Raw genomic sequence first — 17,149 nt, forward strand, 5'->3', positions numbered from 1 at the left:
CACTTCAGAAACCCCAGCTCTTCCCTGATACCCCTTTGGCATACTCACTGACCATGGAACATACATGCACTAGCTTGCTTTTCCAAAATCTTGCACAGTGGATTATTTGACCTGGGACAGGAGAAACCTTCCCAGCTGGCATCTTGCCTGGGTGTGTGTTAAAACTTAATTTGAGATCCAGTTTGCTGAGGTGAGATAGCTGACTTACTCAGGCGAGGATTTGATGATGAGGTGTTTTAGGTGACACGTCACAAGAGAATTCTGCCTTTTCATGTGCTGCCCTTTGGATTGTGCTACGCTGTGTTTGTGTGGTGGTATGCTGGACCTCCTTCATATGGTTTGAGAAACAAAGTAACTTTTGCAATTTCTTTGAGTTATGCAGGATTGGTTTCCTCATTTGACTCATTGTGCAGTCCCACAAACAATTGTGCTGGCACAACTAAGGGACCAGCATGCTGCATTGCCTGGGCAGGAATGAGTTACAAGAGACCAGGAGAAGAGGAAGGCCTGGAAATATGTTGTCTATGGCAATATGTCCAGCTAAACATATCACCAAACAATAGTCTCCCAAGAGACAGAAGCTCTCCTGAAGCTGGCGTGGTTATTTTAGGATTCTTTTTCAACATGAAGAGTGAGAAATGTGCCCCCAGACACATACAAATGTCTGAAGAGCTGATAGGACTGAATAAGGCACACAGGGTTTTGCACTGGGTGCATTTAGCACAGGTGCCAATTGCTAAGGTTACCTGTCTAAAGCAATGATCTCAACCTGTCAGATTCTAAGAGTGTGCCAAAGCAGTTGGTATCCTCTGAGTTACATGTATATGGGACTCTTCCAGCAGACAGCTATGGTGTTGTCAGCTCTTGGAGGGTTTTTTTTAATAAAGGGCATGCCTAGACATAAGTAAACCTGGGGCATTCCTCCTGCCAACATCACATCTGTTTCTTGCAAACTTTCACAATCCTGCTTTTTAAAATTCTAATTGAAATAACTATGTGCTTTATAGCTGTATCAGCAACCTTTCCTGAAAGAGTGCCAGTGTGTAAAATTGTCAGAATTGAGGAAACTAGTTGCTTTTTTTTGATGACTGGCTTCTATCTGTGTTCTCCAAGTTTCCCAGAATCTGTTGTTTAGATTATTTTCATTTCTTTACTGCCCTATTCAAGTACTTTCCATGCATGAATTGGCTGACCTTTTTACATTTTGATTTGGTCTTTTTTCCCAGTTATATTGGAGGCACTCATCCTGCAAACTGTTACATGCCTCTTCGGATACTTAATGACTGGTGCTACTTTAGATTTTCTGTGTTCAAAGCTGAATCTCTGTCCAAATTTTAACAAAATCAGGGCTAATGGAGCTGTTTGAAAACCATGGAAATACATGACTGTCTACAGGCAGCACTGGTCTTTGTTTTGAGGTCTATGTACACAGTCTGTGTAGGAGTCCTGAGGTTTGTGAATGCTGGCAAGAGGCAGCATTTCAGAATATTCTGGTCTTAAGCCTCACTCTGCTCATTACTCATTATCTTTGTGTTTTTCAGTAGGCTGCAGCTTACCCCACTAGGGAACTTTTGTCTGCATATTCTAAAATTTGGGGTGTTTTGTTATGTGTTTATTTTGGATTTCTTTGCTTTGGAAGAAAGTTTTGTTTGCCTGTCTCTCTCCCTCCTTTGTCTTTTTAAACGTGCAGTCTGCATGGGACAGTAACTATTTCTTTAATCTTTTGTCTGCATTCAATTAGTTTCCATAATTCCTCCAAAACAATTTTCTAACTTGATTTTAAGGTTTTTTTTATTAGACTACCACCATGTTTTTCCTCTGCTAACAAAGGGTTTGATTGCTTGCTTTTCAGATGCTGAGTGAGAATCTAAGAGGAGAAATGACTGTTGTACCCACAGGAGCCAAGATCTCTTTGAGAGATAGCAAGTTTATTCAAGTGATTGCCAAATCTCTGAGTATCAGCAGCAAGGAGGTATATACTTACATATTTAAAATTAATATCATGTAAAGCTATAAACTGAGTTAAATGAGCCTAGATTAAAGACGACCAGCAAAGCTGAAAGAAAATTGGAATATGGAGTTAGGCAGACAGGACACAATGAAAATTCTATAATTAAAATGTTTTTAATTAAAAACATATTAACTTTCCCCCCCCCACTCTTTGTAGCTCTATCTTGGGATTATTTTTTTGGCTGGCTGGTTGCAATAACAAGCCTCAGACAGATGCTCTAATTTAGGGAATTGATGATATGAAGAAGTGCTTTATATTTTTGTGGTCAAATGTATTGACAGTTTGGAGCAATCCAAATAATAATGGGTAAAACAGCTTAATTGTACATGCAGTCAAAGAAGGCTGATACTAAAGAAGCATTGCACAAGTGTAATTTGTGGTGTTTAGTCCTTCCCAATTAGAAAATATAATATAAATATAAATTAGAAAATATAGTACTGGTTGTACAAATACTCACTTTTCTCTTGACTTGAGTTCAGGGAAGATGGGATTTTTATTAACTAATGAATACTGAATTTATTCTCTAGTTCTTCTTTAGTAAGCATGAGAAATGGTAGAATATTCAGGGAGCCTAGGAGGCTTGTCAGTGTAGGTTTGAAAGTGCAGGTTATACATATATTTGAGAAATAAAAATAGTAAAATTGATGCAGTCTTGAGGATATGGTCTTCTCCAACTCCCACCAGCACTGTTTCTCTTACTATACTGATGTGTAGCTACTGCAGTACAGAGATGGCAGGTAGTGTGTGCACCTTAAATGGTTTATAAAGATATCAGGTACTTGTAGTGTTGCCAGGGAGGAATATAAATCTTATGGATGTGAGACTGACAAAATGTAAAATAAACATGAGACTTCGTTCCTTCCAAGAACTAAATGCTGTCATTTCTAAATATCCAAATAACTTATTTGGAAACTTTACATAAAAGCGAGGGCAGTGTTTTTACAACTTGGGTGTCAATCACATTAGAGGCAAGGCTGATATTAAGTGTTTAATTTTATTTGTTTCTCAGGAGTTAGAAGCCGTACGAGATGCATTAATTCCACCTTTGGCTTGTGCTGCAGCTAAACTGGGTGACATAGATGCACTAAGAGCCATAGCAGAAATGGTAATGTAAAACAAACAGTGTGTACAAAACCTTAATTTTTAAATAGAGCTGTAATGGATGGTAGGAAGCCATGCTCATGGAAAGTGTCAACCTAAGTTTTAGAGTCAAGGTGCTGTGATGATTATAAGTGGTTTCTAGACTTCTTGGTCTTTGCCTTTCAGAACTGGTATGTTCTTGTCCCTCTTTGGTTTTCAGCTGTTTACATTTTCTTTTGAACTGTGAAAATACAGGTAGATTAAAATGCAAGTTCTTATCTGCTAACTTTGGAACATTTTGAAATGATTTGTGCTGCTTTCTTTTCATTTAACTTTCTTTATGCATATTCATAGTATCCACCTTTTGGATGTAAATCTGTCAGGAATAAAAAAAATAACTTGAAAATTTTATTTAAGCTAAACACAGTGCAGTGCTAATTCAGGATTTCTGGCTCTCCCCAAAGCTCTGACTTGGGTTATACCCAAAGAAGAAACAGGCATTTCCCTGTCATCTCTTTTCTTTTTCCCCCCATCTTTGCCTTGTTTTACCCTACTATTGATTTTGGTAATGGGCCTCAAGAAATGATAAATATATCTTGAAAGTAAGAATTAACTAAGACATGAACAATTAGCAGTCTACAGGCACAAAGCTGCTGTATGGTGTGCTGTAATAAAGAACATCTCAGCAGGAAACATGCAGGAGGTGGAATAAATATCTTTATTGGCACTAAAACAATGCTGCAAGATAAACTTTGACAGCCTTAACAATTTGGTGGCAGAATTAAAATGTGATGTATGCATTTTACTGTGTGATATTTGCAGCAGCTTAATGTGCAGCCATTATATTTTTGGCATCCTTTTGTAGGGTGGAAACCTGAGCTGTGGAGACTACGATGGCCGAACTCCACTCCACATTGCAGCCTCTGAAGGACACCTGCCCTTAGTTGAGTATTTGTTGATGTCTGGTGCGACTGTTTATGCCAGAGACAGATATGGATCTACCCCACTGATGAATGCGATCAAGTTCAGGTAACAATTTATGTACTGCTCTATATAATGTTTATAAACTTCTTGTCATTTTGGATTTTGACTCCATCCATCCTGTGTTCTGGTCTTGTCTGGTCTCGGCAGTCATGTGTAAATGACAGCAGTTAAAATAAAACATATCAGCTTATTTCAAAGGATGTGACTAGCCTAAATGAAAAGATTTTTAAAATAATGTGGAATGAAAGCAAACAACTTGGTATGCATGTAGAATTTTAGCATAAGGTATTATTGCTGTCTTCCTGCCAAGATTTGTCCATAATTTCAGGACTCCGCTCTTTATTCTGAAGCTTCCTTATAAAACAGAGCCAAACTGATCACTCCTTTTGATTGTCAGAGGTGAGAGTGCAGGACCATGGGCTGTCTGTTCTCTTTCTGCCCTTCCCTTTCTCATCAAGACCAGACTGTTTCAGTTGGCACAAAATATACCGGTAGGTTGACATGTTTTAATCTTCCCCTTCCACCAGTGCTTTCCTGAGTCTCTTGCTGAATGACTGGTTTTTTGATTTTTCCCTTCCACCCACTCATAATTATATGGGATGGTTGCATGGCTCTGCCTGCTTTGTGGATTTCCTCTTCCTGCTGTTACGAATGTCAGCAGTTCTTGAATGGTAGTCACGGACTTGCACTTTACAGGTCTCTTTCATGTTGTATAGTCCTAAGGAATGGCCATATCACAGAATATAAAAGTTATCAGAAATCAGAATTTAATTTTCTAAGATTTAGTTTGTATAGCCTGGGGATTCATAGAGCCATTGGTCTTCCAGCATGTTAGAAGCTGCACACCATAATCTCTCCGTGTCTTTGATCCACTTTCAGCTCCTTATCTCTTATTCAGTCTGTATCATAGTAGGAGAAAAGCCATTTTTTTCTGTAAAAGAGCTCGGGGTTATTGAATTTTCATGGTCTTCGTGGGTGAATGTCCCCAGATATTCCTACAGCTTTCTAATATTGACAGGTTCACCTGGTCTGTCAAGATGGAGTTAGCTCCCTGGGAGGTCTGACAGTCCTGGATTACCATGGGCTGCAGGAATAACTTGAAGGCTTCTTCTGTTTCAAAGACCAGGTGTGGAAAACTCACCAGGCTCTGTGAGTGTGAGAGCTGGAGTGTGGCCTGGCTGTGCTGTGCTATTGCCATTCCTCCTGCATGGTCCCCAACAGCTTAGTGGCTGTTGCCTTACCTCGTGAATGAATAAGCTCTGCAGTCTTAAAGCAAAAACAAGCCCAACAGCAAATCAAACAAATAACTTTGGAGTTGAATAGAGGTGGCTCTGGTCCAATGTGAGAAAATGCTAAAGCATTAGATACTATTAGATGTTCCTGCAAATCAGGCACCTACTTTTTTACCGCACCCATCTACTGCCTGAGGAATTTCACATGAGCTTGTTGTTTGGATTCCTTAGAATTGCCACTCCTATACTAGACTCCTACTATGACTCTTAAGCTCTTTCATACTGCACACCCATTTTTGATGCAGGGAATTGTAAAAGGAAACTGCACCATAACCATTTTCAGTTTCTCTTTTTGTTTCTACTGTTGGAATGAGAGGAAGAGTTGACTTAGAAGTAATCTCATAAATGTGTATTTATGATCTGCTGTGTACTCACACTGCATTTCACACTGGTAAGCATATAATGGAGAATGCTAAAGAGCAGACAGCTGTATATGTGTGTAATTAGATACCCACTAAAAAGATTTCTGCTACAGAAGTATTTAAATTCTATTTATTAAACACTTGCAAGCTGAAAGTAAAGGTATTATCCTGATAGAAAGTGGCAGAGAGGAAAGGGATTGGCGGGGGGGGAACTGATGATAATGAGTAGTAAATGCTTTAAACTGTGTAATATTGTAACTTTCTCAATTTTACTGAACATTGCATCATCTTAATCCCATTTTCTGAGAATTAATATTTGTTTAATTGGCATTTAACTGCAATACAATATCCACTAATCTTAAAAATAGCTTTCTTCCAGTCTTTTATGTAACATTTCTCAGTGGCTTGCCTTTTAACCAGCATGCAAACCTGTATAATTATGACTGATTTCTCCCTTCCATTTATTAATTTGTAAAGATGATCAGGAGTTATGTCTCTTCTTAAAAGCTTCTTAACATAGCACTGTCAGCTGATAGACTAGTGACTTGATTTATGGCAATGACAGTCTCTTAAATTTTTTGACTTTAAATGACTCTTTGTTTCTTTCTAAATAAGAAATAAACAACTGCATTTCTGCCTTTTCATTTGTAACTCTGCAGTTTGCCTGTAGTCTCACTTCACTTTATGCATGAAGCTAAACAGACCACTGTTAATTTAGGTCAGTTGATTGACATATCAAAATATCAAAATAAGTAGCATTCCTTTAATTTCTTACAGCAGCCTCAAGGGATAATTAATTTTCAAAACAATAGAATAATATATTTTTAATAACAGAAACTCTCTAAGCAGGAAAATGTCTTGAATAAAAATTGTGTATATTTTAAGTAGTAAAAGTGCTTCCATTTACTTGTAGAGCAGTGGTAAAAGGTTGAAAATGTGGAGTTGCTCATACAGTGCTGTGAGAACATCAGATTAGAGGTAGTAAAATTACCTCCCACGTAAATATGAATTTAAATACTTGATATTTTGCAAGGTTACATTTGCATTACTTCAGAAAATCTAAGGCAGAGAGAAAATCTAACCACCACTGACTCCAAGAAGTGCACTGAAGCCTGTCCTTACAGTGTTTGAGCACAGAATTCCCACTGATACCATGCAGAAAACTGAACAAGTGAAACTAAGCTGATCCTGCCATAACCATTCTGGTTGCTGGGGGAGCAAGCATGAAAAAGAATGAAGCCAGTCAAGTTTGGATATACATTACACCTGCATTTCTTTAACAAGAGTTGGTGGAAGGTGTGCACCCTAAGGCCCCAATCCTGCAAACTCTTACATGTGTGTTAATTTCACATGTATGATTCATCCCTTTTGAAGTTGATTCACTTTTAATAAGTGTCTGCCAGGTGAGGGCCTGGGATGATAGGTACTGCACAGAACCTGGATTCCTGTGAATCCAGAGCCCTCACGGACTGGTAGGAGTGTGGATGTCTTTACCTGGGACTCAAACTTTGCTCATAGTGCTGAATGTTGAAGACTGCACCAAGTCAGATATTCTGCTATCAGTATATTAAAATATTAGTATACACTTGCATTTTAATGTCCAGTGTTACCAACAACAGAACCTAGCAAGTATGAGACACTAGAAACACCTTTTGTCGATTTGTTTTTTCCTTCAGAGAGAGGTGAATAATTGATACTACTAAAAAGCTATCTCAAGTAACACATGCAGAGTAATGTGGTTTCTACAGCCTATGTCTGACCAAGAGCCATGGTTTGGTGACAGAACACAGTAGGAAAAGAGAGGGTCAGGAACAGCTCACAGGTGACAATGCTTATCAGGTAGGGCTAAAATGAGCATGGAGCTGTGCAAGCCAGGGCTGACATGGGGATGTTGCCATCATCTGCACCTTGAGTTCTGGCCATCCAGCAGTTCTTCCCCTCTTGGTTTTGTGCTGTCACCTTAGAACAGGAATTGCATTTGAACCATTCCCAAAAAGTTCATGGCTCATGACACCACCTGAACGTCAGATCAGCTCAGGTGTGACCTTGTGAGGCTTTTGTAAAGCCACAGGAGACCAGCACTCAAAGAAACAATTTCTAGATGAATACCTCTCATGTGCCCAAGACACAACAGTATCAGAAAATTCACAGCCAGCCTCTTGAGATATGAATAATACCCTTGTGGTAGGTACAAGACAGCAGAAGTGGTACTCTGGAGAGGGCTTAAGTTTGTTCAGAATGTAGGTAGCGTTGGGGTGCAAGTAGGAACGACTGCAGTGCGCCTTGCCTCCCGCATAGTTTTCATGTTGAGTGGTGGGAATGTCAGAGGTGGTCTATTTGCCTTCTTGGACAGATCTGCACTTCACAGCCACAGGACTAAATCTGACACTTTAAAGCTTTGCATTACTGTTTGCCCCTACTCTTCCTCTCCCTTGCCCTATCTTTCACAAGCAGTAGTGCACAGCACTTCTTCCCACTTCACCAAGAAATGTGACTTTGAATGATTCATCAGGACATTGTACTTCTGTTTAGAAATGCTTTATTGTAAGCATTTATTGTAAAACTATCAGTTACAATGCCTACAAATTTAATTTATTTCAAGCCACTTTTCTTTCCTTGTTTAAATTTGCTATATTAAATGAGTGGGGTAAATGATCCTAAATCTGTCTGTGCCAAATATTTACAGAATCCCAGTCAGAGTAGTAATGGCTGTGTGGTGTGAGTGGGATGTGAAGGGCTTTCTGAAGAGATTCCTCCTACCAGTAAGGAGTAAATAGTTACAACAGGAAGAGAAAATATGTCTTTTTGCTGATATCCAGAGATACAGAACTCATAGGTGGAGCACATTGAGGGAAGATACCACACAACATTACAACATGCTTAGCAGCCTTTTATCTTGCAGTGCTGTACCATAGCAAAGCTTTTGTTTAAAAAAAAAAAGTTCATTTCATTCTGAGATTTCCTGTATAAGGTGGGAAATGAGGAACACTCCAGGGCAGTTGTTGGAGAGTAGACGGGCACTCCCCATGTTCTGTTGAGTACCCAATGAGAGCCTGAGTGAACAGACATGTTCTACTTTAGTCTGTTTCAGGTAAAATTTCATTTCAGCTAATTACTGTTTGGATTAAGACTAAAAATTACAAAATTCATACGTGTAGAATTCATGCTTCACCATGGATTGAGAAGTAGGAGACCATGCTGTTGTTTGCTGGCTCAAGGAGATGCTTGTGGATGATGAGCCACGTTGTAAGGAACCCACCTGAAAAAATATTTTAGATAACTGAACAAACTTGAGGCATGTGCTGTCCCAGCAATGCTTTGCTATGAAGCAAAGGAAGATATTTTTTTTGGTTGTCAATTGGAACAAAGTAAAATTTAAAAAAAAAAGAATAAAATCTCTCTCTTAGGGTCAATGACCTATGTTTGGAAAAACAAGATGTTTCCTACAGGACGTGTACAGTTCTTTGGTTAGTTTAGAAACTAAAGATCTTATATCAAAATAAGTAGCATTCCTTTAATTTCCTACCGCACCCTCAAGGGATAATTAATTTTCAAGCTTATATGGGCTTTATGTGGATAACTGCAAAGTAACTTCTGACTGAAGATGGAGTTTCCTAAAAAGAGGCAGGGGGATTAGATAAGTAGTTTAGTCCAATTCAAAAATGGAAAGGCCCATGGCTACCACCAAGTGATTAGCAGAAAGTCTATGTGAGCTTATTTTTTTTTATTTTTAATTACTACAGATGATCTTTTAGGTAATTGGCTGGAAAAGCTCATGTATTTCCTAGTAAATGATAGGCCTACCTCTTTATTTTGAAGTCTTATATTATAGCGACTTACTTAAAATAGGAACTATGAAACTATTCCTGACCTACTAGGTCGTCATGCTCTTTCTGGAGAAAAAAAATCTGTGTTTTGATTTGTAAACTAGATCAGTTGTTTAACAGATAAGCATTTTGTCATCTCCTTTTCAAGCCTAGTTCTAAACCTTCCCCTAGGTTAGTTATGAAAAATGTATTTTGCAGATTTTTTACTTGTCATGTTATTTTCTACCCACAACAGTACCTTCAGAGAGCAGCCTAGAGTTGCACAGAGTTTCTTAAGCATCTGACTAAGGTGTAGGTGTTGGCTGGTTGTGCCATTTGTCACTTTATCTGAAAGGAAAGGACAAGGAAGACCTCCTAAAGTCTCCAGGTAGAAATCAATAATAAAGGTATTGGGAGGAAAAAGTTAGGAAAATATGTGCTTTTGATAGAAGTTCACAAGAATACTTACCATCATTTTGAAACCCTAAAAATATGATTAGTTTCTCAATTAACATAAAGATTCTTTGCTTATCTGCAAGACACAATGTTTTATTTAAGACTGATATATATGGGCATTGTATTCTTTAAAATACAGGAATGATGCTATGTAATAAATATTCTCCCTGTTTGCATGCATTTCAGTTACTAATATTTCTACTGTTAAACTAGCACTAAGGTTTCTTGGAAGAGAAGGGTATGCATCCCTTTCCTTTTTAGAGCTGAACTTAACACTCCTTGAGCTTAGTGTGTGAATGAGTTTTTGAGAGGGAGGAAAGCTCTGTTTACTGCATCTGTCACCTTGGAAAAGATTCATTGGTTCTGTGCTTGTGGAAAAGAGAATGTGAGAACTTTCACTGACTGGTGGTGTATATGACAATGTTGGATTCAGGGGGGAAAAAAGCCCCCAAAGATCAAGTCACTTTCTCATTTTTTTCTATTCCTCTCATAAAGGCACATACCAGTGATTAACTTGTTACGAGAAACAGGAGCACACCTTTCAAGCCATGACTTGGAGGACATTGGAACAATGCTCTGCAGGTAAATGTGATATATGAGGAGGCCCTAAAATGGGTGTGGAATGGGATGGTTTTTCAGAGGAGACTCGAAAATGGAGCACTTTCAATAAACAGCTGTGTCCCTGGCACATGAGGGGACTCTTTCTGTGATAGATGAATAATAAGGCAACAAGTGAAGTGATGAAATTAAGAATCAACTCTGTTTCAAAGCACCAATAACTCAAGAGAGTTCCAAAGGAGAGAAGACTGTGGGGATAAGTGAGCTGGAAGCAAATAAAATTCCCCCCAAAGTCTCTTACTGAGGAACGGTGAAAAGAAGCTGTTCAAGGTGTGATTTTGTAACATCTCTCTTTAAAAATAAAGCTCCACAAAATGTATATTTTTATTGTATTAAAGTCCATTTTTCACTTATATTGGAATGGCTTCTTTTCCAATTAGTATGTACTATTGTTCTTAAAAATAACTAAATCAAATGGACAAATAGGTTTAACCCCAAAACTTGTTAACTGCTGCTCACCATCACTTTATTTAATTTTAAGAGGTTATAATTTTCTTAGAGCTGGCTTTCCATACACTTACTTTCAGTATATAACAATGTGGATATGTGTTATAAAAAGAAACAGATGTAATTTTTTCCAGTGCTGGTCCTGAATTACAAATTACTCTGAAAATTGTGAGAAGGTTGCGTGTATTTCCAAAAATTAATTGTAGATTTTACTTCATTTCCTCTTCTCTCTTCCTTCAAAAAAACAAACAAAAAACCCCTGAGCACTCGCCTTTATATCAGGACTTGACAGGAAATCATGAGACTTGCAGGGACCAGCCAAAGCCCGTGCTCTATAATTTCTACAAAACAAGGTCAGGTAAAGCTTATGTTCTGTGCAGAGACTGGACTCTGTCCTTTGAGTACTTCTGGAATTAAGGAACACTGTCTGGAGTGCTTCCATTGCCATAACATGCCCAGAGGAGACTGGATAATAAGGCTTTTACCATGGAGTCAAAACATGCACTTCCCAGGGCGCTGCAAGTGATAGGACAGAGCTAAACCCTTGGTTTGAGTACTTTGCCTCTGCCAAAAGGTTTAGGGAATGACATTCCTCTGCAAATAAATTGGCCCCCTTGCTTAGTCCTGGTTGCTTGTGCAGAACCAGTTTGGCTAGATGACCTGGCAGTAATATATCCAAAACAAAACAAAAACAACCCAAGAAGAGGAAGAGGGTTCTTCACACAAAACAATAAAATGGGGTTCTCATGCAGTTTGTTACAGCTTTTTAGAGATTGTGCACGTGGATCTGTGTGGCAGGACCAGAGCCAGGCAGTGGTCAGTGGTTGAAGTGGCTGTTCCTACCCTGCTCCTGCAGAGCTGAAGCTCTTCATTTGCTCTGCTGTTTTAGAGGGCCTGGCATACTCATTTCTAATAAAGTGGACTTTTTCCACAGAGTGTTACTCAGCTACCTGTAAGTTACTAAATCTGAGGTGCTGGTGTTGTGTTTGTCCTCTTGCCAAAATGTCTCTGATACTTCTGCAGTGTCCTCAGATGACCTTACCAATACACTCATTTTTCCAGCATGCTCTGGCTCACTTCTCTGTCCTCTTCTTTTAAGCCCCCTCTTTGCAGGCACTGGCACCTTAATGGCAGTCAATATGGCCACATGGTCAAGCTGCTTATAAAACCAGCTGTTTATAACATCTTCCCTCTGTCCAATTTGAACTATTTTCCTACATTTCTTCTATCTTGTAATGTGCCTTAAGTTGCAATTTCTACCAGTCTGAATTTGTCACCAAGGCCATATGTCAGGTTCTTGGGGTTTAGAAAGATAAAGCTGCTTGCTTTCTGATAAGCTCTGTGTTTCTGCACTTAGCTAACTTAACTTTTTCCCCCATGCAGTTCCCTCTCAATTAATCTATAAGCATGTTTTTCCCTCTTTTCTACCTACCAATCCTCAAACAGACTGTTATGAAAGGTCATGAATAGTGATTTTTGTATTCTAATAGTGTCCTGAGCCTCCTGTTTAGACTCATGATTTTAAAATATAACAGAATTGTTCACTTGGAAGATTATGGAGATAAAAATAAATGTGTTCCTTTGGCATTGGTGATGTTTGAGAGGGAAAGGAGTACCAGCCAGAACTGAGGGTTGGACAGTATCAGTGGGAACTCCTGTGTAGGAAGTGGAGATGCACATAGTTATTAAATATTTCATGGTTTCATTTGCTGGTGTCTTTTTTAAAGTGAGAGGTGTTAGTCTGGTTTTAGAATCACTTTGTGATGTTTGGTATCTGGTTCATGGCTCTGTTTCGAAATGAGATCTCAGTGTTAGTAATCTGTTAAAAATGTCAGAATATCTTCTCATATTGCAGTAGTATTGTCATCTGTCTGAAAAACCAAACCATGGTGAGATAAACTGGGACACTCAGACTGATTCTGAAAGCTTCCGGACTTCTGGAGTTGTTAAACAGTTGATTTGTGTTTGTTTTTTAAAGGAAAGAAAGCTTGTATAGAATTGATGTACTTCACAAAATTAAACAGGGACATAAAGCCAAAACAGCTTCCTCATATTCTAGATTTCATAAAATGATATGATATGGTATGATATATACAAGGATGCAGCCTTCTAAAATCACCACCTTTCAGAATAAGATGCCTCTTCAATTCAACATAAAGAGGGGGTAAGGCTGGGGAAGGAAGGGTAAATATGCCTCTGCAGGAATAAGGACCAAGCTTCTACTGCCTGCTGCCTTTCAAAGAAGTCTGTCTGAGCTGAGAGAAATGTGGAAACACAAGCTCAGAACAGCACTGCCAAATGTGGTCAGGACAGAGCAATCCATGCCTTGTGCTGGACTGCTGGACTCTTTTTTTTTTTTTTCCTTTGGATCTTCATCTTAAAAAAAAAATAAGAAGACATTTTTTTTTCTCTTCTGTCAGGGTGATGAGACACCTGAAGAAAAAGTCTGTCCTGATTACTTTATATAGACACGGAAAAAGGAGAATTGCTGATAAAGCAGAGCTTGTGTTCAAGGGAGAGATGAAATCCTAGTACATGAAGAGGCAGGAGGGAACCCCAAGGTGTCATTTCACTGTACTTTTTACTACAACTACATTGGCTCTTGTCCTTATAAACCCTCTGAGATGTGACAAGCTTTGCTCCTGGTCCCCTGTCAGTAGCAAAGCACCCCTTAAATTGCAGCTTGATGTTGGTGTGATTGGAGGCACAGAGAGCACTGTCACTATTCTTAATATCTAAGCTCTGGCATCATCATGGATACATTAGCCCTGCTGAAATGATGAACTGGATACATAATAATTTTTCTGAATGCAAGAGTACTGATAGGCAGGATGCCTGGGATTATTGGCTGTCAAAGGCATCAATCAGAGTTTAGCAAACTGTGGTAGATAGTTCTTTATCAACAAAGCAGGTTTTAAACATCCTGGTAAGTGTATATTGAAGATATCTTTATTCAATTCCAATTATATAATAGTGATGAATTTGCTGCTTAGAGGTTGCACTTGTAGTTTGAATTGCTGGCATAAATATCTTTGAGACAAATACAGAACCAGGGTTCCTGTAGTGTAAATTGAGAAGTCCTCTGTATATATTTTGGCATATGAAGTACACTTACTCTGTGTAAAGAAAATCCAGATGTATATGGCTTGACTATGTATATCTGGATTTGGAGAAAATGTTTTGTGGTGCTCCCAATGACAATCAATCTAGTAAATAGTAAGTGTCTTCTATTTAGACTAGTATCTAATTTTTATCCCAAGCGACATCACCTTTTGTTCTCTGGTCACAGACCCCATAGAATAAAGTTCTCACTTGATCAGTAAATGGCTGCTGCAAAATTGAAAATACCTCTGTGTATTTGAATTGCTCTAATGTCACAGAAGGAGATCGCAGTTTTGACCTCTGCAGCAAGGGTTAAATTGCTCTTTCTGAATAGGTGCTGTTAACAGGCAGTTAATTTTCCAGTAAGTGCAGGCATCCTTGTTTGTTGCTTACAGAGATATAGCTGGGGTGCCCTGGGTATGTGGGTTGGTAATATTTCTGAAAGTCTTTGACCAAAGTGGGTTCTGCTTTGCATGTGCCTGAACAATGTGATTCTGTTTGGCAAATACAATGTGCTCTCCTGTCCAGTGTTGGTGATGCTCATAACTCTCTAGGTAGGCTTTTTGTTTCTTGCTTAGCCTGTGACCTTAGAGTGTTAACAGCAAGAGACTAGTCTTTCCAAATAAAGATAATTCATGTGTTCCAGAAGTGGCTGCTAAGCGATTTCTTTGCTTTACTAATGCTTATACTTTTTCTTTACTAATGCTCACCTCTTTCCTGCAGTTTCCTTACTAACCTCCTACTGAGCTTCCTGTTGGATCTCCTTTGCTTTCTTCTGTTTCCTTATTGCTTCTGAGGGGCCTTTTCTTTTGTGATGGCAGTTTTCATTAATGATTTCTTGATTCTTTCCTTCATGATGCCAGCCTCTTTGTACCCCACTACCACTTCCCTGTCCCCCAAAGGTCTCAGCTATAGGTCACCTGGGGTTTGCATGGAGGAACATGGACAGAGACCATTTGCTTTCCCTTTTTGTGCTCAGCCTCTGGGACTGCTACAATTAGAGGTGTCCACTCCCCTGAAAGCATATTTTCAGGTACTTAAGCGATTTAATCAACAACAGAAGTGATGTCAACCTAGCAGAGAAGTGAATGTTGCAGCCCTGCTTTTGTGGTTTCTTCCATGCCTGCCCCTTGCATCTTGAGCCTTCTCCACTCTTCACCAGGTCTGCCTGGATTGGTCATCACTCCCAAGAGTTCATCATCATCTCCATCCCTGCTGCCAGCACAGTGCTTGTCACCCACAGCAAGCTCTGGTTAAGGCAGCAAACTCTGAACTTAATGCTGGGGAGATTTCCCCTCTCTTAATGAGATTCAACCTCACTTGATGATTACCAGCAGGGTTCTGATGAAGCAATCTGCAGGCTCATGGCAAGCTCAGGTTTGAAACCTCACAGATGTTGGTATCCTGAAAAGACCTTGGGTCATCCTCCCAACCTTCCCATCAGTTCAGCCTGTCTTCAGGCTTGGTACAGACTGGCATGATTTTGCATATGTATAGGCTCTTAGCCCTTTTACCAAAATGACAGTTAAAAATAAATTATAAGTGTTGTGGATGGGACTACCAGCAGATGTGCAAAGAAATAACCCAGTGCATTCCTCTGAAAACTTTAACTAACTTATTTGTATATAATTAATTCAGATCCTTTCTATTGCTTGTTATATGTGGCAGGCAGAGGTCATCTTTGAAAAGCCTTTTTTTTTTTTTGTTTGCTGCCCATTTAAATCCTACAAATTGTTTCGCAAAACTCAAATATAGCTGTGTTACTGTCCAAATAATAACACATAAATGTACTTAATGTCATAACTACTGATAGCAAACACAGTTATGCAAACTTTTGAAAGGTTTTTTTTAGGATAATAATAATAATAATAATAATAATAATAATAAATCCTGTGGATTGCTGGCACATCTGCTTGTGCTGTCACTCAGCTGCGTCTTGATTTAGCCATTGCCCTCCCCCCAACCCATTTCATGAGATAAATATTGTGTTGTGAAATATGAAACTGCGTGACTTTTTTTCCCCCTTTGGTCATAGTCACACCCACTATGTGAAACTAGCCTGTTGTAAGTACTTATAGCACAGCCCTAATAATTTAAGGAACTGATTCATCAAGCTGTGTTGCTTGCTCAGCTATTCAAAGCTGTTGTAATAGTGTTCCTTACCTCTCTACCCTGGCAGCCATGTTGAGCCTGGTTCAGCCTTCACCTGCTGAGCTCATTGACAGGACCCAGGAGCTCACTGAAATTAGTGGAAAGATTTACAACCAATATTATTCTTTTTCCAGCCTTACAGCTAAAGGTGATATGGATGGGCTGTATGCCTGGTACCTGGCTGGTGCAGACCTGGAGCAAGCTGGTTATGATGGCAGGAACCCCCTACAAATAGTAAGTGTCCATACAGCTGTGCTGCCTTGGTGTGCTACCTGAGTGCTCTTGGATAATATTAATCTGGGAAAAATATATGTTGGACTATAAACTGGATTAGAATTTGTTCCAAAGTCAAATCTGGTGCTGATGTGAAGTAATAAATAGTAATAAATAAATTTTCTCATCTATGTCAGAGGAATTAAAGTTTAAATTGGATTTTAAGTATTTTGTGGTAACATAGTCTTAATTCTCACAAGTGAGTATTGGCATGTCCCGCTGCACAGGATGACAGGCTTTAATCATGTTTCTACTTACAGGCAGAGGCTACAGGACAGAAGGAGGTTCTTGACTTCCTTAGACAAAAGCAATAAGAAAGGTAAAATTTTGTTCTCAAATGCTGGAGTTCTGAAATGTATCATTAGCAGGAGTTTGAAGAGGGATCTTGTATTTAAGCCCTAGTACACCCTGGGATAGCTGGGTTCATCTGCTGTCCCTGTCTTGCTTTCTGATTTGACTCTGAATACTTAAATCCTTTGTAGAGTGGGGCTAACATTTATTATTCCAGGTTCTGCCTGAACCTGGAAATGCTTTTTTGTGCGTTCCACAGTGTAGTTCTGAACTTGG

The 17,149-nt window shown here is 39.0% G+C and overlaps 1 protein-coding gene across 1 annotated transcript in view; it reads left to right on the plus strand.

Annotated features, from left to right (window-relative positions):
- The window catches only part of ASPG (asparaginase), a 42,179-nt gene extending 25,283 nt beyond the window's left edge, over positions 1-16,896 (plus strand). Inside the window, exons 10-15 of the mRNA XM_062495404.1 lie at positions 1,853-1,972; positions 3,021-3,116; positions 3,957-4,120; positions 10,487-10,573; positions 16,444-16,543; positions 16,843-16,896. Of these exons, the coding sequence (XP_062351388.1) occupies positions 1,853-1,972; positions 3,021-3,116; positions 3,957-4,120; positions 10,487-10,573; positions 16,444-16,543; positions 16,843-16,896 (621 nt within the window). The remainder of the gene's footprint in view (positions 1-1,852; positions 1,973-3,020; positions 3,117-3,956; positions 4,121-10,486; positions 10,574-16,443; positions 16,544-16,842) is intronic.
- Positions 16,897-17,149: the final 253 nt, after the last annotated feature.

The sequence above is a fragment of the Cinclus cinclus genome, chromosome 6 (assembly GCF_963662255.1).
Source record: "Cinclus cinclus chromosome 6, bCinCin1.1, whole genome shotgun sequence".
Lineage (NCBI taxonomy): Eukaryota > Metazoa > Chordata > Aves > Passeriformes > Cinclidae > Cinclus > Cinclus cinclus.